The 20294-nt window shown below is 55.6% G+C and overlaps 1 protein-coding gene across 3 annotated transcripts in view; it reads left to right on the forward strand.

Annotated features, from left to right (window-relative positions):
* The first annotated feature begins 1099 nt into the window (after positions 1-1099).
* Positions 1100-20294, forward strand: part of KIFC3 (kinesin family member C3) — a 28238-nt gene continuing 9043 nt past the window's right edge. For 2 of the 3 annotated variants that reach the window (XM_040982632.1, XM_040982631.1), the window contains exons 1-7: positions 1100-1311; positions 4286-4428; positions 8466-8607; positions 11424-11626; positions 19132-19197; positions 19539-19688; positions 19792-20031. In XM_040982632.1, coding sequence (XP_040838566.1) covers positions 1137-1311; positions 4286-4428; positions 8466-8607; positions 11424-11626; positions 19132-19197; positions 19539-19688; positions 19792-20031 — 1119 coding nt within the window. In that variant the 5' untranslated portion in view covers positions 1100-1136. The remainder of the gene's footprint in view (positions 1312-4285; positions 4429-8465; positions 8608-11423; positions 11627-19131; positions 19198-19538; positions 19689-19791; positions 20032-20294) is intronic. The other variant, XM_040982633.1, reaches the window with a different exon arrangement.

Here is a 20294-nt window from a genome sequence, read left to right on the forward strand (position 1 = left end):
GCGAGGGGGGGCGGGGGGGGAGGGGGAGGGCGGGAGAGAGGACAGTGCTATACTAGCACATCCATTGGGGGAAGCACTCTCCCCAACTCAGAACCAAAAGCAAACTCTGCTTTGCCTCTGTAGGCTGACCTTCCTTCTGTGACATGGCCATTTGAGCCTGGGACTGTAGCTTTGATGCCCTCTGGGCTGCTTTGCACATAGTAGGTCCCCAAGGAGGTTTTGTGCAGTGACTGCTGGGACTCTGGTCTGTTGACCCCGTGTGTGAGGGCCCACTGAGGTTTTCAGTGTCCATCTGTGCTGTGCATGTCACCTCCATTTTCTGCACCTACCTTGGTCCTGGCACCCACCTCCCGCTTCCCTGGATCCCCATTCATACTGTGAGGGTTTATTGACATGTTGACCTCATTCATTGATAGGACTTTTGGCGCTGGGGCCATATCTCTCCTGATCAGAGGTCTCTCTCCCCCTTCTATGTGTAGCAGGGGCCCAGCCCATAATAAGTCACCTGATAAATAATCAGTAAATGAGGATTGAATGGGTCTCCTGTTCTCAACACCTGTGGTGGTGCCTGCCACACCCCTGGCCAGACAGATACCTGAATGAGCTAACTTTAAGAGAATTTGTCGCAGATCCATCGTGTTTGGCACTGGCCACAGTCCGGGACCTTTCCAAGCCCTTCCACTTGGGAGCATTAGCTGCTGGGCCACAGACCTAAAGCACAGGAGCCTGAGGCCGAGGCTGGGTGCAGTGAGAAAAAGAGATATCTTACAGAAAAAGGATCAAACTTTTTGGGAGACACGCCCACCCATAGCTCTGCCTCCAGGTGGGGCTGTGCACCCCTCATGCTGTCTTTGTGTTGCCCAGCTACATCACAGACCCCACAGTATGTTTGCACACACACCTGGTGGGCTGCTTGCTGAGCATCCCCTATTCCGTTTTAGCAAGCACCAGGCAAATGGTGGAGTCTCATTTCATTCTGGGGAGGACACTGCCATGGGGGCTGCTTTCCTGGGCAACAGGAGACCCATGTCATTCGTTCTGGTGTCTGTCCCCAAGCTCTTCTTCTGCCCCTCGATTTTTTCCCACAGGCTGCCACGTGCCCAGAGGAGGAGGAGGAGGCTGCAGAGCCCCAGGCCATGGTCCCCTCTCGCAGGACGTGGAACCTGGGAGCCACGCCCTCACTGCGGGGCCTGTGGAGAGTGGGCCGGGCCCCAGAGCCGGAGCAGCCGGGGATGGCTCGCCCCGCCCCAGCCCCAGCCAGCCCTGCCACCCGCCCTGCCCCACACACCGGCCTGGGGAGGTTGAGAACTGGTGAGTCCGCATTTTTAAAATGCCTCTTTATTTCCCGTCCTTCCTCCAGATACCAGAGATGAGACTGAGGTTTCTTGCCGGTTCCTAACCTCAGTCAGAGCTGACAGGTAATTACAGGGTGAGCGGCAGCCTGAGCCGGGCAGGCGGGCAGGCGGGCAGGCGTGGAGGCTCAGAGCCTATCGTGGTCTCACTGGGTGCCTCTTCCCTGCACCCTGCCTGCTGGACGCCCCAGTCCTCAGAGCCGGGTTAAACTTTAACAGTCACCAGAGTGGGGCTAACAACCTCGGTCTCCCCGACCCGGCCGGCTCCGGACTCTGCTGTCTGATCTGCCCCATCCCAGGCCAAGCATTCCCGGGCTTGCGGCTGGTAAACAAGGTAGGAAGTGGCGGCTGGCCGGGGCGCCCTGCGCGGTATTGCTGACACTTGATCCCGCCTGGGCTGGCCTGAGGAAGGCAAGGAAGGCACTAGGAATGGACGGAGGCTGCTCGGGAGCGCAGCCTGGCGGGGGTTTTGGACACCCATGTGTTCCCGGGGGAGATACCCTCCAGGCAGCCTCTGTGGATGCCTGGCAGCACAGGTTGGTGAAAGGGTCCCCACACTGGGCTTGTTGGAACCCTGGGTATCTGTCAGTGCCAACATACCTGTCTGGGTCACATCTCTCAGAGGCGTGTAGCTGGTAAGGGGTGAGTGGTGCCTCTGGTGCTGAGTTGGGCTGGATAGTGAGGGTCGAAGAGCTGCCCAGGACCCTTCCCAAGCTAGTTGTGGATAGGATGCCGTGGTGTTGTCAGACAGACCCAGTTCTCCAGGCTGGCTGCCCTGCCGGAGTTGGCTAACCTACACAGGGAAAGGGGTTTAGATGAACAGCTTGCCTCTTGGGCCATTGCCTGCAAGCCCCTTCCTGAACAGAAGGGGAAACTGAGGCACAGCACAGTTTCCCCTCATTCTTTCCCTCTCTCCTGTATTCATGTTTTCAGTGGCTGCCAGAGGGATGTCTTTCAAGATCCCACTGCTGCTCATCAGCGGCTCTGCCGGGTTCAGCATGCCCCCGGGGACCTCTGGGCAAAGCTAGGAGTTTTGGGTCCAGGAGAGGGCAAGGTTATCTTTAGGATCACAAATGTAATGTGAGCAAGTCCTGCCTTTCTGGCGGGAAAGAAAAGGGAATCTTCCCTTAGAAAAAAAAAAATGTGAGCAAGAAACTGGGACCAGCCAGTGAGGTTGTCCCGAAGGGATTTTTGTGGTCCCTGCCGGGCCTGTGTGTGTGTGTGTGTGTGTGTGTGTGTGTGTGTGCATGCACCTGTCAGGTGGGCACTGTGGCAACCACAGCCGTGCAGCCTCAGCTGTGTTAGAAGTGGAAGGCAGCAGTCGAACAGAACCCTGCATGAGGGGTGGAGACTCGGCACCTGCCAGCACAGCTGCACGAGGCCCCTCAGTGCCCCAGCCTCCCCTCTGCTATCCTCAGAAAGGTAGCCGCATAGGGCTGATTGGCACCTGGCATTGAATACTGGCTCCAGGTGACCCTGGGCACCCTGTTAATCCATTCGAGCCTCCACTTTTCTTTCTTTCTTTCTTTCCTTTTTTTTCATTTTATTGAAAAGGTAGATATACAGAGAGAGGAGAGACAGAGACAAAGATCAGGCTGCTGGTTTACTCTCTAAGTGGCCACGATGGCTGAAACTGAGCCCATCTGAAGCCAGGAGCCAGGAACTTCTCAGCTTCCCACTTGGGTGCAGGATCCCAAAATCTTGGACCATCCTCTACTGCTTTCCCAGTTCACAAGCAGGGAGCTGGATGGGAAGTGGAGCAGCCGGGGTATGAACTGGTGCCCATTTGGGATCCCAGTGGATACAAGGTGAGGATTCAGCCAATAGGTTATCTCACCGGATCTGAGCCCCCTGTTCTTTGCCTGACATTGGGGAGGTCGTGGGCGGATAGCAGTGGTGCTCCAGGTGGACCTGGGATGCTCCATTGTCTCATCCTGTCAGAGCCTCATCACAGGCTTGTGAGACTCCCTTATAATCCCCACTTTGCTGACAAGTAAACTGAGGAACAAATGAAATGGGAGGTCAGGATCTAGTGCCTCACACTTTGGAGTGTTTGGGGTCACATCCCAGCTGGCTTCAATTCTGGCTTCCTGCATGTATACACTGGGGGTGAGGGAGGGCAGCAGGGGATGGCTCAAGCAAGTACTTGGGTCCATGTGGGAGACCTAGATGGAGCCCTGACTCTTGGAGTCAGCCTGGCCCGGCCCTGGCTGTTGCCAGGCATTTGAGTAGTGAACCAGTGTATTCTTATCTGTCTGTATTGGACTCTCTGCCTTTCAAATCTATAAAAATAAACCCATGTAGACACAAAGGATTGTGGGGCCTGGAAAGCTCTTGGCCTTGCAGGTAGTGGAGATGGGCATTCAGGGCATTATACCCTTGGGGACTGTTGGCCCTCTCAAGGGAGCCCCTGTTTTACTTGTGGAACCCCATATGCCATGCTGGAAGGTGCAGGTGGGTGGGGTATCCTGCCCCAGGCAGCCCTCTCTCTTGCTCTGGGTGGGACATGCCAGGGGATAGGTTCTAGCTGCTTCTGAGTATGCTCTTAGAGACATAAGGAACCAGGCAAGGGTTGGGTCCTGGCAAAGTCAGGGGAGAAATTGCCACCTAGAGGCAGCCAGAGTAATGAAGCCAAGGGCTCCAGGTACCGCCTGGCACTGACTTCCTTCTGCCACTCTTTGCAGAGGGCGCTAAAGAGCACGTGCCAGCGCCAAAGCCACTGTAGTGCCAGGTAACACATAGGGTCTCCAGGAGAGAGGCTTGGGGGTGACCCCTGCCCATGTGTGGAACAGATGCAGGAGGATGTGGCAGGGGGAGGAGGCCAGGTTGGGTGGGAGGGGAGCAGCCAGGTTATGTATGGAAGCTGAATGCTGCCACAGCCCTGCACTGAACAGTGGTCAGAGTGTCTCACCTGCTTCTCTGTCCCGGGCCAGGGCGTGGGAAAGACGCAGCGATCGGTGGTGAGGAGGACTCCAGTGCCCGAATCACAGCTCGACCCGCCCTAGCGCAGTGCCGAGCGCTCAGTGTGGACTGGGCCGGCTCCGGGAGCCCCCACAGGCTGTACCTGACCGTGCAGGTAAGACCGTTGGGACCATGGCTGGCTGGCTGGGCTGGGATGCCTTTGCCGTTTGACCTCCAGCAAGCTGGATCCCCAGGGAGAGCTGGGACCTGCCACGTGCCTCTTTACTGTAGGCTGGTGAGGCAGTTTGCTTTGTTATCTGGGGGAGGTGACAGAGCTTTAGGGTGAAAAGTGTGGGGCTTCCTAGGGCGGGAAGGCAGACAGGTGTGGGGTGGAAGTGAGCTGGGGTGATGCTTATATTTCTTTGTGTAAAGGCCAAGCAGAAAGCTCTGCTGAAGGGAGGTTTTCTCTGGGAGTGATGGCTATGTCACGGGGTCAACTTGGTGTACCTGGGCCTGGTTGGGAGCCATGCAGGATAAGGGCACTGGTGACAGCTACCCTCTGTTGCACACCGTCTCTGTGCCTGTCGTCACACAGCTCGTGCCAGTCCTTGGGACCCTTGTCACAGCCTCCAGACACTGTCCCTTCAGTTTTAGAGAGGAAGACATTGAGGTGCAGAGAGGTGAAGTGAGTTGCTGTTGGCCATACAGCAGGCTGGGGTCTGAACCAATAACCAATACAAGCCTTGTAGCACACGGTACTCAGAGTTGATGTGGGCCACAGGTGCCAGCCTAGACCCCAAATGCCTCTTGCCTATGAAAATCCTCTAGTTTAACGTGTAGTTACTTCTCTCTCCCGTACAAGTGTCTCCTTGTATTTATGCGGTAGGGATTGTCCTTGACCTTGATGTCTGTTTCTGTGGCCAACTCTTTTTCTCAGCAGTGAGTCTTGGCCATCTCTTCATGCATGTTAATGTGTGCTGTACCTTCTTCCAGCGTAAGGCCTTGTATGCTTTGGGGCTTGTCTTCAAACCCGCCTGCTGTGCATCTGTGTCTGAGGGCAAGGAGCCCCTTGAGCTCTCCCCCTCCACTTGGGTGACATTCATTTTGTCACTTGGCATGTTTTCAGAGCAACGCAGACTGTGCCCATTCTGCATGAGTGCATTCGTTCCACAAATACTAACACAGGGCCTGCTGTGTGCCAGGGCCGTGCTAGTCACAGGGACATGGTGAGGAAGAAAAATACCTGGGGCAGTCTAGCAGTGCTCCACGCAGTGACCAAGCGGTCACGGTCACAAATATATGAACACAGGCAAGTGAACACCAGAGAGGACTGGAGCTCCCTCGGGGTATGACCAAGCAAGGGTGTGCGTGAGATCACTCACTGTCCCCCACTTCCTGCTGGCCACACACGTAGACTCTGCCCTTGCTAGAAGTCACGCTGGCATGGCCCCTTGAGGTACGTGCACATGGTGAGGACAGGATGGAGCAGGGGCAGTACATATACCCTTGATACGAGTCCTCCCATGTGCAGGATGAAAGTACTGGGCATGGGGAAAGCGTGCCCAGCAGCTGACCTGGCTTCAGGGTCAGTTTCCGGTTTGGTAGTATTTCTTGTTTTTGCCTCATGCCATCCAGCTGTGGCAATAGAACCTAGGTAGTCTTCTTTTTTTCCGGGAGGTCTGGGGGCAAAACAGATCTGGTGAGAGAAGAGTTAAAAGAAGTCAGGCGAGCAGAGCGCCGCTCGGACTTGAACTTGAGCCGGTGGTAGTTAAGTGGGCAGCCGTGGTCAGAAGCCCGCAGCCTGGAGCTGGGCGGTGGCCACATTCTGAGTTTTGATGATGGGGTGTCAGTTCTGGGGTCAGCAGATCTGCTGAGGATCCCCGAGGAGCTGCTGCGCCAGCAGATGGCTTCCAGGCCCTGGGAAGTTCAGCCACATTCAAAGGTCATGCACGTGGGGCATGGTGGGTCCCAAGAGTGGGGAGGTGACCTGGGCAGATACAGGGCCACCCCAACCTCTGGGGCAGCGGTAGAAACTCAAGGATTTTCTGCATACGAGCACTGATGAAATCCCCAACCCCTTGGGCTGGTCTGCCCTTCCAAGGAGTTGGCCAGCGGACCAGAAATAGTGTGACCATAGCTTGGGGTGGCATGGGAACCATAGCTGCCACCATCACTACATGGTCGAGGTCGGGGGTAACATGAGGTCGGTGGGCATGCCCCCTGCCTTTTCTAGTGGGACTCGCAGACAGTCCTGGGAGGACGGGAACAGATGACCCGAGTGGCTGTGTGGTTGTTATGTCTCCTTGCTTTTCTGTAAGTGACTTTTCAGTGATCAAAGCGAGATGTAAATACGACAGAAATAACAGGTTGCTGTAGTGCCACCTTCCCCCCAGGTGAAAAAATAAGTCTCAGTTGTTCCAAGATTCAGAACTTGCTGTGAGCTGACATGATGCCACAGGTGGGCACGTCCATACCACAAAAGTTTGTTTTGTGACAGAATTCTGAGTGTTTACATGGAAAAGTGTTTCATGAAATGACGATTGGGTTCTGTGCATGTGCAGCAGGCCTAGAGACTCCATGCTCAGACTGGGTGCCCCTCCCCAAGGTCTCTCCTGGGCTATGGGCCGATGTTCCCAAGTCCAAAAAGTTCTGGACAGGGGCTCATCCCACCTGTGCTAGCTGCCCGTGTTGGGATCTTTACCAGTGCCGGCCGCCTCCCGAGGACCTTGCCTCAGCGGGCCACGCTGGCCCCTGTGAGGCCGGAGCTGCTGCTCTGGTCTGTGCTCTGAGCAGGAAGATGGTGCAGCCAGCGAAGGCAAGGAAGCTGCCCACAGTCACATGGCTCACACCAGGCGGAGTCAGGCGTCCCACCACGACCCTGCCACCTTGGACCAGGCGTTTCTTTCTTCTCTCCCTCCCTCCCTTTTTCTCCTTCCCTTCTTCCCTCCCTTTCTTCCTCCCTTCCTTCCTTCCTTCCTTTTCTTTTTCTTTTTGGATTTATTTCTTTTTAATTGGAAAGTCTGATTTTACAGAGAGGAGAGACAGACCTGACATTTGCTGATTTCTCTCCCCAAGTGGCCACAATGGCCAGAGCTAAGCCAGTCTGAAGCCAGGAACTTCATCCCAGTATCCCACATGGGTGCAGGGTCCCAAGGCTTTGGGCTGTCCTCTACTGCATTCCCAGTCACATGCAGGGAGCTGGATGGGAAGTGGAGCAGCTGGGATACAAACCAGTGCCCATATGGGATCCCAGTGCATTCAAGGCAAGGACTTACGCCACTAGGCTACTGTACCAGGCCCTCTTTTTTTTTTTTAAGATTTGTTTTATTTTTATTGGAAAAGCAGATTTGCAGAGAGAAGAAGAAACAGAAAGATCTTCCATCAACAATTTACTCCCCAGATGGCCACAATAGCCAGAGCTGAGCTGATCTGAAGCCCCGGGGGCAGGAGCTTCTTCCAGGTCTCCCACAAAGGTGCAGGATCCCAAGGCTTTGGGCCATCCTCTACTGCTTTCCCAGGCCACAAGCAGGGAGCTGGATGGGAAGTGGAAGAGCCGGGACATGAACCAGTACACATATGGGATGCTGGTGCCACAGGTGGAGGCTTAAACTATTGCAAATTGCAGTGCCATTCCTCAGACCAGCAATTTTCAAAACATAGAGGGCATAAAGTTCTTTTGAAAATATAGAACCTGGCACAATGGCTCAGTGACTAAATCTTTGCCTTACATGCACTGGGGCTGAGGGGTGAGGGCAATGGGGCAGTCCTTGTGCTTAACATATGGACTTAGGTGCTGTGGCCTTAGTGGCCCTGAGGGTACCACTTGGATGCAGAAGATGCACCCTTGGGATGGTGGTGGCTGACGTGATGGGGAAGGGGGAAGATGCCTCAGATAGGTGCACATGTGGCAAGGCGGAGCGGGGACAGATGCTCAGGATCAATGGGGCTATTGCCCCGCTGACTCGCCTGTGGACTTGACGTGCCCTTGAGCTCTCCCTGTTGGTGCACAGGGCCAGCTGCCCCAGGGTGGCAGGAGAGGCAGTGTCTCCACATCCCTGTGGGGCCGTCCTCACCTCAGCTGGCAGGGCCTGGACCTGCTGGGTCCCCTGGGGTTCGTGCCAGCTCCAGGAGCGCTCCACTGCCCTGAGCACAAGGAGTCCCCTTCCCGGCAGAATCTCCATTGACAAGAGGCCTCTGATTGTGTCTTGGCAGGAGGCCCTGCAGGACAAGGGGTACGAGAGCAAGAGTCAGGGGACGAAAGAAGAGAAACTTGCAAAGAGGCCTGCACCGGCCCCCAGGCGCGAACGGGAGGCCCCGGAAGCCGGTGGCAGTGCCATGAATGTAGAGAAAACAGGTAAGGGAGGTCTACCTGGCAGCCCAGCGCCCTGGCCAGGCTAGTGCCAGAGGAAGCCACTTAGGGGGTCAGGGCCCACTCTCAGCAGCCACCTGCCCCTCCCCGGGGTCAAGAGTGGTGTATGTATCACTCCCTTTCCCCTGCCACCCTCTTCCCTCCCGGGGTGCCACCCAGTGATAAGAGGCCTTGGCCAGCTGGAGCTGGAATTGAATTTCCCCACGTTTTGTCTCTTCCCAGTGCCTGTCAAAAGCAGGACACAGTGGCAGCCGTACTGACGCCACTGCCTGCAGGGAGAGGCTGGCTTCCCCCCTTTCCTCTCTGTTCCCTGCCCCCCTTCCCACATTCTGGACTTGTGAGGACCCTGGCTTGTAGGGGACCCCAGTTTCGATTCTGCTGCCTTGAGGTACCAGAGGAAAGGGGCTGGCAGCTCTGTTCTCTGCCTGAGGTTCTGGAAGATTCTATACCCTCCCCCACCCCCACCCCGTAGCCTCACAGATCCATGCTGAGGTGCCCAGCAGTGAGTCTGAGCCCAGCATCCTCAGGCACCCACAGGAGAGACCAGGAGCGGGCGGACGGCGCAAAGTGGAGCCAGCCTCCTGTTATTTGCCTCCCACCGCCACTGCCAAAGGTTAATCTGTGTGTCTGAACTTGCTGGGGCCCGAAGGAGCCACTCCCTGCTCTGAGACCATGCCGAGCCATTCATGCCTGCCTCTGCCCAGGCACTTTGTGTCGAGCGGCAGGTGCAGGGTCTAGCTGGGGAGTGGGCTACAGGGTCTGGGAAGGGAGGGGGCAGTATCTTCCAGTTGGCAAATGGACTTTCTTCATTGGGCAGCAGAGGAGCCGGGCAGAGAAAGACCCACCCCAGTGAAGAACAAGGGCTGATTCATGTCAAGAGGTGCCAGGCTGGGGCCTTGTGGGGGCAGGGCCCCAGCAGGGCCTTGGAGGCCCACACTCTTTTAAACACCAATCTTTGAGGTGGATGCAATGCTCTGGACCCAGGGCTCCATTCCGCCCACCCTGATATTCATCCTGTCCTGCCTTATGCCTCCTGCTGGGACCTCCTTCAACTTCAGTCAGCATCATTGCTCCCCTCCCCCAGTGCCATCCCCCACCTTCCCACCAAGACCCCAGGTGGCTCCTTGCACCTGCGTGTTGGCCATGCCCAGGTCAGGCGGCACCTACTAGGGGAGGGCTTCTGAGACCCCCGTGGCAGGAGCAGCGACCCGAACAACAACTCTCAGGCTCTCTTCCCAGTCCCTGGCCCTGCACATCCCTGACATGATCCAGGCTCCATTCCCCCAAGTTGTCTTTTGGGCAAGGTGCATTGTCCCCACTTCCCTGAAGATGACCCCATGGAGCCCCTCCTCCCGTGTATCTCCTAGAAGGCAGGCCAAGCTCCAGAGCCAAGTCCAGCATGTTCCCTGCACTCAGGTCACACGGCAGCCCCGTGTGCAGGCCTGGAAGCATCCACCTGCCCTCACTCTCTCTAGAACTCATCGCGGGAAGCTCAGCCAGCTCCGTGTGACATGCATGCTGTGTCACGTGCAGGCCGCAGAGCCAGGCTTCCTGTCCACCCAGGGGCTGCCTCAGCTCCTGCTCTCTGGAAGGAGAGAGAAGCAGGGGTGCCTGCACCCTTCCTGCACTCTCTAGAGGGCCCTCTTCCCCCTCCTGTCCCTCCTGTCTCCCACCTGTGTTCCTCCCTCACTGGTGGTACTGGGAGGTCCCTGCCCAGCCTGCGGCCCCTGCTAGGCCCTCACCCCCATCCCCCCGCTGCCCAGTTTGTTGGCCTTGTCCACTGTGCAGTGAACAAACACGCTGGCTGCCTCCTGCTGAGGCTGCCAGCTGGGTCAGGTGCAGGTGGCTTCGTTCACAGAGGCAGGGAGCTGGGAGCCCGCCCACTCCAAACAAAGCCCAGAAACCCTGGGGCTTGAGGCAAAGTGGGTAGGGCTCCCAGGCTAGCAGGTGCCTTTCATTGCCCTTTGCTCTTGAACTCGCTGCTTGATTTCTATGTGCAGAGCCTGATGGGAGGAAATAACTTTTCCCCCACACACCCCGCCACTGCCTTTCCATCCACTGCCTAGCTCCCAACTTGCAAAGCTACAGGCACCTGTGAGCTGCAGTAAGTTTGCTGGGCTCCTGTCAGCAGATCTGGGGCCTTCATTCCATGTCTTGTCCTGCATCTGTCTTTTGCTCCTAGAGGTAGGAGAGAACTCCTCCAACCTCTGTATTTATCATGTGCCTGCATCTGCGCAGGTCCCACATGACCCAGCCTGGTTGCATGCACAGGGCCGTCTGCATGCTGACCCATCGCTCTCTCTTACACACACCTGCACACATACGTACATATGTTGTACTCTTCTTGCTCTGCCTCTGTGCGCAGGTGACCGCTCCATGCAGGCCCAGCTCTGCTCCTCTCTCTGGGACTCTTGAGACAGTGAGAGGTGTAAGAGGCTGTGCTTTTCTAAGAATGGTGTCTCCTGTTCTCCTGTCGCAGTTCCTGGCAGACTGACCCTGAAGAGGGGCTACCACCCAAAAGCCCTGGGGCACAGGCTCTGAGAGAAGGCCACAGGGAATGCCCAGGCACTCTAACTTCTTCATCCAGGCCTTCTGTTTCTGAGAGCAGCAGAAGGGCTCCCCAACCCCAGGCAGCCCTGACAGACCCCTGCTGCTACAGCTTCCAGGTCTCCTGCCCTGTACCCCAGGTTCTCTGCTTGCATCCCACTACTTCCCCAGCAGTCCATCCTGCCATGGGGGAGTGGGCGCCCTGCCCGCCTCCCTCTGTCACACCCGCTGATCAGCCACTGCTCTGCTTGCAGGTAGCCGGCTGTTTGGCAGTGGGAGGTGCTCGAGCCTGTCGGGATCGCCGGGGGCAGTCCCAGTCGTGCATAGGATGGTGGAGGCCATGTCCCAGCTCCAGGAGGAGAAGGCCCAGCTCCAGGAGGAGTTGGTGGTCCTGAGGGAGAGGCTGGCCCTCCATGACAGTGACCAGCAAGCCACCGCCACCCAGCTGCAGAACCAGGTACCTGGAGAGGTTGAGGCTGGTAGAGCTTACCATTGCCCACTTGTGGTGTTAGTCACAGGACAGGGGTCAGCCACCAGTGTAGTAAGAGGAGAGAGCTGGGATCTCCTCTGTCAGCCAGTGAACACCCTAGAGGAGGCAGGACAACCCGGGGGCCTGCTGCAATCTTCTCTGCTCAGGGAGCAATGTGTTACAGTGCACAGGTGCCTTGGTCCTTCAAAGCTGTCTGTGGCCGCCTGCCCGTTGCTCAGGGGTGGGCCTTCTGGGGGCAGCCTTCTTGCCCTGTGTTTGCCTCTTACACCGTTACCTGTTGCTTTCCTGTTTGTGGGCCTCCATGTGGCCAGCTGTGTTCCCTGCTGCCCACCTGCCCTTCTCAGACAGCTGTGGGAGTCTGTTTAGGACCTGGAGGGCTAGTGCACCTCTGCCCCTGTAGAGGCTGTAGGCTTCAGGAAGATGGTCACTGGTTCCAGGCCCGTGCATGGGTGTGAGGTAGGAAGGAACAAGCGATGAGGGCTCTGCAGGAGGGACACATGCATGGCTGTGAGGGCCATCTGGGTGGTTGAGGCAGTCTCCCTGGAATAGCAGAGCAGGGCTGAAGTGGGCACCGAGCAGAGGAAAGCACATTCTGAGCTAAGGGAAGGCGGTGTAGAGGGCACTGCCCTGGGGCCATGGGTTTGGTCTAGGACCACTCTGCAGGAGGGTCTGAGGTAGACACCCAGCAGCAGCTCTGCCTGCCCAGCCTGGCCCAGCCTGGTGATCCAGGGCTTCTCTTTGAGGGCAGGTCTTATGTGTGTGTTTCTTCCTCCCTCCCCACCTTCCTTCCTGACAGAGTTACAGAGAGCAGGAAGAAGGGCCAGGCCAAAGCTGGGAGGCAGAAGCTTCTTCTGGGTCTCCCCATGTGTGCAGGGGGCTTTGGGCCATTTTCCACTGCTTTTCCAGGTCATATGTAGGGAGCTGGATCGGCAGCGAAGCAGCCAGGATGTGAACCGGCATCCAGAAGGAATCCTGGCATTGTATGTGGCAGCTTAACCCATTATGCCACAATCCAGGGCTTTATTTTCTTTATTCCATGAGCTTTGTTGCTAGCCCATTCTCACACCCCAAATTCAGACTCCTCCCCCCTCTCCCCCCCCCCCCGTGATGGAGGGTTTCCTGGTCATGAGTAGGCATGGCTGCTATTTACAGCCCCCCAAAAAGCCCTACTGACAGCACCCTCCCTCTTCAACCCTTCACCTGCCTGCTCTTTTCATGGATTTTGCCTTTTCTGAACATTTCCCACAGATGAAATCATAATCATATGTGATCTTTAGTGACTCTAAACAGTTTTAAAAAAAAAATCACTGCTCCCTGTAATTAACAAAGTGGATGTTTCGCTTTGTCAAAGTTGAGGGTGAGGGTGAAGCAGTTCAGCTGCCTTGGCATCTGTGAAACCACTCTCCCCACTCCAACCTCCTTCAACCCTCCAGCCCTCCACCACCACTATCCTCTCCCCAATGACCCAGAAGTTTGCAGTGGTCCCCAGTCTCGGCTCAAGTATGGTTTGGGAACTCTCTGACTACCAGCCCTTTTCTGGAAATTTCTCCGAAGATGCACCTGCAGCTTCAGGTGTCTGAGCTGCCCTGTGGAGGTGAGCCTGGAGCTGAGTTCTGAGTCTCACTTTGGCACCACTCATTATCTGTGTGACCCCAGGTAGCTAATTAGCACTCTGCACCTCCAATCCCTCATCTGCGGAATGGGCATAATAACAGTCCCTGCCGAGGCGGTCCCTGGTGAGTTGCCGAGCTTGCAGCTCACTGGTTCTGTGATCATGCAAACAGGAGCCCAAGCCCAGGCTGTTTCTTCCTTTCTCCCTGCACTGAAGCTAAGAAACATAGCTGTTCGGATATCGGGCAATGGCACCTGGGTGACATGGCTGCTGCATGCTTTGTTCTAGCATTCTGAAAGCTGCTTCCCTAAGGAAGACCCCCCCCCTGCCCCTGCCCCAGACACACAGCACCTTCTTTTCAGCATGCCTATCTAGAGATCAGACCTACCTTTCACCCTGACCACTTTTCCACACTTGTGGATTCTAAAAGGCTCACATAGCTTGGTGAGGAGGAAGAGAAGGGGCCTAGCCAGATCTTGCATGGGTCAGTTGGTGGTCAGGTGACCCTTTGGGAGCTGCTCATGCTCTTGGAACCTCAGTTTTCCTTCTTGTGTAATGGGGAGCACCCTCTGCAGGGTGGTGGAGGGGTGGTTTGGGGCTTAAAAGCTGATAATGTACATGGGGATTCCGGAGTACCTGAGGCCAAGGCAGGTGGAAACGCCTGCATTTCTTGGGACACTCAGGCTGGAGGGCTAGGTTACAGCAGCCCAGAACCACTCCTGGGTGGCCTTGATGTCCTGTCTTCTGTGGGCATCTCTGAAGCTGGGCCCTGTAGGTTCCCCAGTGTAACAGGCTGTACGAGTGGCAGCCCTGCTCCCTTCCTACTCTTCAGCCTCGACACAGAAGAACTGTCCCTTGGGGGCAGGGATGCTGGCTTAGCAGTGAATGCCCCTGCGTCCCATGTGGGTTCATTGCCCAGCTCTGGCTCCTGCCTCCAGCTTCCTGTGAATACAGACCCAGTGAGAACTCTGGTCATTGGGCTGCAGTCACTCACCAGGAGACCTGGATTGGACTCTTGACTCCTGGCTTCAGCCCAGCCCAGCCCCAGCCATTGTGGGCAGTTGGGAAATGAATCAGGAAAGGGAAGCTTTCTCTCTCACTTGCTCGCTTCTTCTGTCTCTCTCTCCCTCTCAAAGTATTTTAAAAAATTGTTCTTGTGGCCATAAACTAGGAAACTAGATGTTGCTCTTAAAAGTACCTTATTTGGCCTGTTTTAAAAAAGAGATTTATTTATTTATTTGTCTGTTTATTGGAAAGGCAGAATTAGAAGGAAAGAGAGAGCGTTTCCATCTGTTGTTTCATTCCCCAAATGACCACACAGCCACAGCGGGGCTGGGCTGAAGCCGGGAGCATCAGGGTCTCCCACGTGGGCTCAGGATCCCAAGTGCTGTCTGCTGCTGCTTTCTCAGGTTCATGAGCAAGGAATGGGATCAGACATGGAGCAGCTGAGACCTGAACTGGCTCCCATTTCAGATGCCAGTGCCCCAGGTGGCAGATTTACCCATTACACTACAGTACCAGTCCCTGGCCTTTTTTCAAAATCATTATTTTAGAAAATTGTGCTAGACAGGCCAGAATGGTGATGTATCAGGCTAATCCTCCACCAGCATCTCATACAAGCACTGTTCATGTCCTGATTGCTCCACTTCTTTTTTTTTTTTAAGATTTATTTTTTTATTATTTTTTATTGGAAAGGCGGATATACAGAGAGGAGAGACAGAGAGGAAGGTCTTCCGTCTGATGATTCACTCCCCAAGTGAGCACAACGGCCGATGCTATGCCGATCCATCCTCGACTGCTTTCCCGGGCCACAGGCAGGGAGCTGGAAGGGAAGCGGGGCTGCTGGGACTAGAACCGGCGCCCATATGGGATCCCGGGCGTGCAAGGCAAGGACCCCAACGACTTGCGCCACTGCGCTGGGCCCCTCCACTTCTTTTTATAAGATGCATTTGTTTTTTATTAGAAAGGCAGATTTACAGAGAGAGAAGGAGAGATAGAGAGAGATCTTCCATCTGTTGTTTCACTGCCCAAGTGGTTGCATCGGCCGGAGCTGAGCTGATCCGAAGCCAGCAGCCAGGAACTTGTTCCGGGTCTCCCACATGGGTGCAGGGTTCCAACTTTGGACCATTCTCCACTGCTTTCCCAGGCCACATGCAGAGAGCTGGATTGAAAGTGGAGCCACTGGGATACGAACCGGTGCCCATACAGGATCCTGGAACATTCAAGGCAAGGATTTTGCCAGTAGTTTATCACACCAGACCCATGTTGCTCTACTTTATATGAAGCACTCTGCTTATGACCTGTGCAGGGGCCCATGTGGGAGACCTGGAAGAAGCTCCTGGATCCTGGCTTCAGATGGGCTCAGCTCTGGCCATTGTGGTTATGTGGGGAGTGAACCAGAAGATTGAAGACCACTCTCTTTCTGTCTCTTCTTCTCTCTCTAAAATCTGCTTTTCAAATACAAATAAATGTACCTTTAAGAAAAATTGTGGTAGAATGCATGTAACAGCACGTTCCATCTTAACCATTCATAAGTTTAAGTTCAGAGACATTATACCGACTCATGTTGATATGTGCCCATCCCTACTCTCTGTCTTCTGAACTGCCCCCTTTCACAGTCTGAAACTCTGACCTCATTAAAAACATTTCCCATTCTCTGCCCCATAGTGCAACCTCTGTTCTGCTTTCTGTCCCTTGTGGCATCCTGCAATATGTGTCCTTATGTGGCTGGTTTCATGCATGGCATAACAGGTGTCAGCCTTTGTTCCTGTGTGTGTGTCCATGGCACATTTCCCTGAGCTGTTCTCCATTGGGTCCCCAAGCCCTCCAGCTCTTGTGCATAGCGTTGTGGTGTACATTGTGTCTTGAGGATCCTCATTTCCAGCTCTGAGATGAAGGGACTGGGTCATCTAGCACTTCTGTCTTTCATTTCTGGAGGGAGCTGCAGCATCTGACATTCCCGCCCGCAGTGCAGAAGTGGCCCAGCTTTTTCACATCCCCACCAGCACTTGCTGTGTTGGTTCTCTGGTTTTCACAGCAGCCATCCTAATGGGTGCCAAGGGGTGCCTCTGGGTTGGTGATCCACTAATTAATGGTGAGTGGTGCTGAGCCTCTTTGTGCTATACACAAAAGTCATGTACACATCTTCCTTTGCTCATGTTTCAGTTGGATTGCTTTTGTGTTGAGTTGTAGTTGTGCTTTATGTATTTGAATATATTTGAACTTTTTATTATTAATGTGACTTATATTCCGGAATAGGCTAGGCTGAAACCAGGATCCAGGAACTACAGCTGGGTCTCCCATACGGATTGCAGAGGCCTGAGTACTTGGACCATCATCTGCCTTCCAGTTGCATTAGCAGGGAGCTGAGTGAGAAATGACCAGTCAGAACTCAAACTGGCACATATACAGGATACCAGCTTTGCAGGCAGTGCCACAAAGCCAGCTTCCAAATTTACCTTATTTATTTGAAAAGACCGGAGTTTCTATCTGCTGATTCACTCCCCAGAATGCCTGCCACAAATGGGCCATGCCTGTGCTAAAGCTGAGACCTGGAAGCACAGTCTGAGTCTCCCATGTCAGTGGCAGGGACCCACTCCCAGAAGCATCTCCTGCTGTCTTCCAGAGTGCATACCAACAGGAAGTTGGATGGGAAGTGGAAGAACTGGGACTTGAACCAGGCAGTCTGATATGGGAGGCAGAGATGCTTTTCATTCTAACCACTGTCCCATTGGCTGCCCCCATGGTCAACATTTAAATATCAGTGATGTTCGCATAAAAATGTGGGTTTTGTGGTCAGCACTGTGGCCCAGTGAGCTAAGTGACACACTTCACTTGTGACAACAGCAGCCCATATAACATTGCTGGTTTGAGCCCTGGATCCTCTACTTCCAATCAAGCTTCCTGCTGATGTGCCTGAGAAGGCAGCAGAAAATGGCCCAAGTATTGGGGACCTTTACCACCCATGTCAGAGACCCAGATAGAGTTCCAGGTTCTTGGCTTTAGCCTGGCCAAGACCAGACTGTTGCAGCCATTTGAGGAATGCACTAACAGGTGTAAGATCTTTCTCTTTATTTCTGTCTTTCTGTGTGTGTTTCTCTGCCTTTTAAACAAACAAATCTTAAGAGAAAAAATAATTGGGACCAACATACCCTCAGCCCTAGCCCTGCCACCCTGCCTACCTCACACCCTGTCAGCCTCCCTGACAGACTCTGGTCTGCTTGCCCTCCCCCCTCCTCCAGCATTCAGCTTGTATGTTTACTGAGCATTTACTTTGTGCTGGGTGCTGTGGTCCAGCCCTAAGCACCATGGACAGCTCTCTGCCCTCCAGGGCCCTTCATTTTAGCTTAGGACTCAGAGTTGGGCCTAGTACATCTCCCCCCTCTCCCTGTTACCCCGGTGTCATCTATTTAATCCTCCCTGGAAGGCAGGTGAGGAAACCCAAAGGCACAGAGAGGCTAAAAGACCAGTTCAAGGTCATTGTAGGGAGGGCAATGTCTCCTGGAGAGCCCAGGCTACTTGGCTTGAGCATCGCTGCTCTGAGTGGTCCAATGATTTGGCCAAGGATCTGGCCTTCTTGGAGTAGGCGGAAAGGGGATGGGGAGGGGGCTCCCAGGGCATGGTCCTGAGGCCTTGCTGGCTCAGCAGTACCTCTGCCTCTTCACTGTGCGGCTGTAGGGAGAGCCCGCCTTTCCTGGGAAGCCAGCAGAGGCCCCTGCCGCCACACTCCGTGGGTGGTGGGGACCTAATCAGCGGTTGTCTGCCCGGATAAGAGGCCTTCTGCCCCAGGGGCAGACAGCTGAGAATACACAGCACAGCGTGCCTGCTGCCCCCTCTGCTGAGCTGGTTTCTGCCCTAATAGCCCACTCCCTTTTCTCCCTGAGCCAGGCAGGGCTGAGTCCCAACCTTGGATTCACTCACTCTGGCTGTGGAGATGGGTGGGCATGGGCTGGGGGGAGGGGTGCAACTTCTAGCCCCACCCCAAGGCAGGTCCTGGGACCCTCGCTGCACCGTGGCCAGGTCAGCAGGCAACTGTTCTTCATCTCCCATCCCACTCTTTGAAATGGCCATCCCTTCCAGTATTGACTGAGCAGCGCACTGGATCCTGGCCAGGGGCCTGACATTCTCGGGGACATCAGAAGGGGTCTGTTCGCTGGTCACAGTGGCCCTGTGCACCGATTCAAGGGGGCAGATAATAGTCAAACAATGGCGCATTTGAAGCTGTCAGAGCCAGCCTGTGTAAGCTAATATAGTAATCCTGCTGCTCACCACACCTTTTCCAATGGGAAGTATGGGCATCACAGAATATTCTGGGAAAAAATCCCCAGATAACTTCGGGTGAATGATGCTGACAGTCTTTGTGTGTGACCATTATATCCCGAGGAGAGGTTCCTGGAGGAAGTGGGGGTGATGTGAAGCCAGAGTCGGGGTCTTTTGGGGAGGTCAGCCAGCTCAGGGGCTGGCTCCAGGAACAGGCACTGCCAAGGAGTCAGCTTGCCAGTCTCTGGGCTGGCTCCATGGGGGTCCTCCTCTTGTCAGGCCCTGGATGGACCAGCTCACTTTCACTTCTGTCTCTCCAGTCTTGGGCGAGCACAGCTCTTCTCAAAGTAGAGGACTAGGGGTCAGGCTAGGATGGCTCCAGGACTGCTTGTTAAGAAAGAAGACATATAATTGTCTGTTCAGAGGGCCTGAGTGCCAGAGAGCCAGGGCTGGGGGGCTGGCTCAGTCCCACAGTGGGTGGGCAGTGGGAGAAGGGGCCTGAGGCTTGACCCCAGGGAAACCCAGGGTTGTGGTAAGGATCAGTGTGGGTTGTAAGAGAGTAAGGTCCCTGGTCTGCTCTGACGCTGGCTTTGTCCTGCAGGTGGAAAACCTGAAGGAGAAGCTCATTAGCCAGGCCCAGGAAGTGAGCCGACTTCGGTCAGAGCTGGTGAGGCCTTACAGCGCCACCCCGGGGCTCCAGTCCTGTCCCAGAAGACATGGCCGTGTCTCAGACACCTCGGGTCATGTGGTTCTAGCGGGGAGGGGACCGGCGGCTCACAGACATAAAATTGGAGTGTGAGCCCTGTGTGTCACTGTGACTTCTTGTCACTTTCACACTTGGAAAACTAGGATGGGCCGGGGGTGGGCGCTTCTCTGGTTTTTCCTTGCTTGTTCACCTTTCTCTTTTTTCTTTCATTCCTTCCCCATCCCATCCTGGGCCCCTTACATGGTGCTTGTCGACCCGTCTGTCCCCGCCACATGTCTGCCCTGGGCCGTGGCCCTGCACAGGGAGGCACTGACCTGGAGAAGCTGCGGGACCGGCTGACAGTGGAGAATGAGCGGCTGAGGCAGGAGCTGCGGCGCTGCGAGGCTGAACTGCAGGGGCTGCGGGCACAACCGCCGCCAGCAGCGCCCTGCCCAGGCTGTGAACACAGCCAGGTGAGCAAAGCATGCATCCCTATCCCCCCACCCCCCAGAGGGCTCTGCCAGCTCCTCCTCGCACTGCCCTCCCCTCACCTCCCCTTTCCCCGCGCCCCTGCAGGAGAGCGCCCAGCTCCGTGACAAGCTGTCGCAGCTGCAGCTGGAGGTGGCAGAGAACAAAGGCATGCTCTCTGAGCTGAACCTGGAAGTGCAGCAGAAGACAGACCGGCTGGCTGAGGTGGAGCTACGCCTCAAGGACTGCCTGGCCGAGAAGGCGCAGGAGGAGGAGCGGCTCAGCCGGCGCCTGCGCGATAGCCACGAGACCATCGCCAGTCTGCGGGCCCAGTCCCCACCCGTCAAGGTGAGCTGCTGACAGGCACCCCAGGCCTGTCTCACCTGCACCTCAGCCCACAGCCCCTGGCACAGAGCAGGGCAGCGTCTTCAGAGGGGCGCATGGTGTGAGGAACAGGTGTGAGTGCTTGATGGGCTCATCCTCAAGCTGTGCCTGGCCCTGGCCCCTTCCTGTGGCTGTCCAGGGCCAGACATCGAGAAACCAGCAGCTCCCCATGCTTGGGGTGCCCCACTGTGCCCTCAAGGCTCTTCCTTTCTGGCTTGTTCCGAGCC

This window comes from Ochotona curzoniae, unplaced genomic scaffold (assembly GCF_017591425.1).
Source record: "Ochotona curzoniae isolate NIBS_2020 unplaced genomic scaffold, NIBS_Ocur_1.0 contig_3622, whole genome shotgun sequence".
Classification (NCBI taxonomy): Eukaryota; Metazoa; Chordata; class Mammalia; order Lagomorpha; family Ochotonidae; genus Ochotona; species Ochotona curzoniae.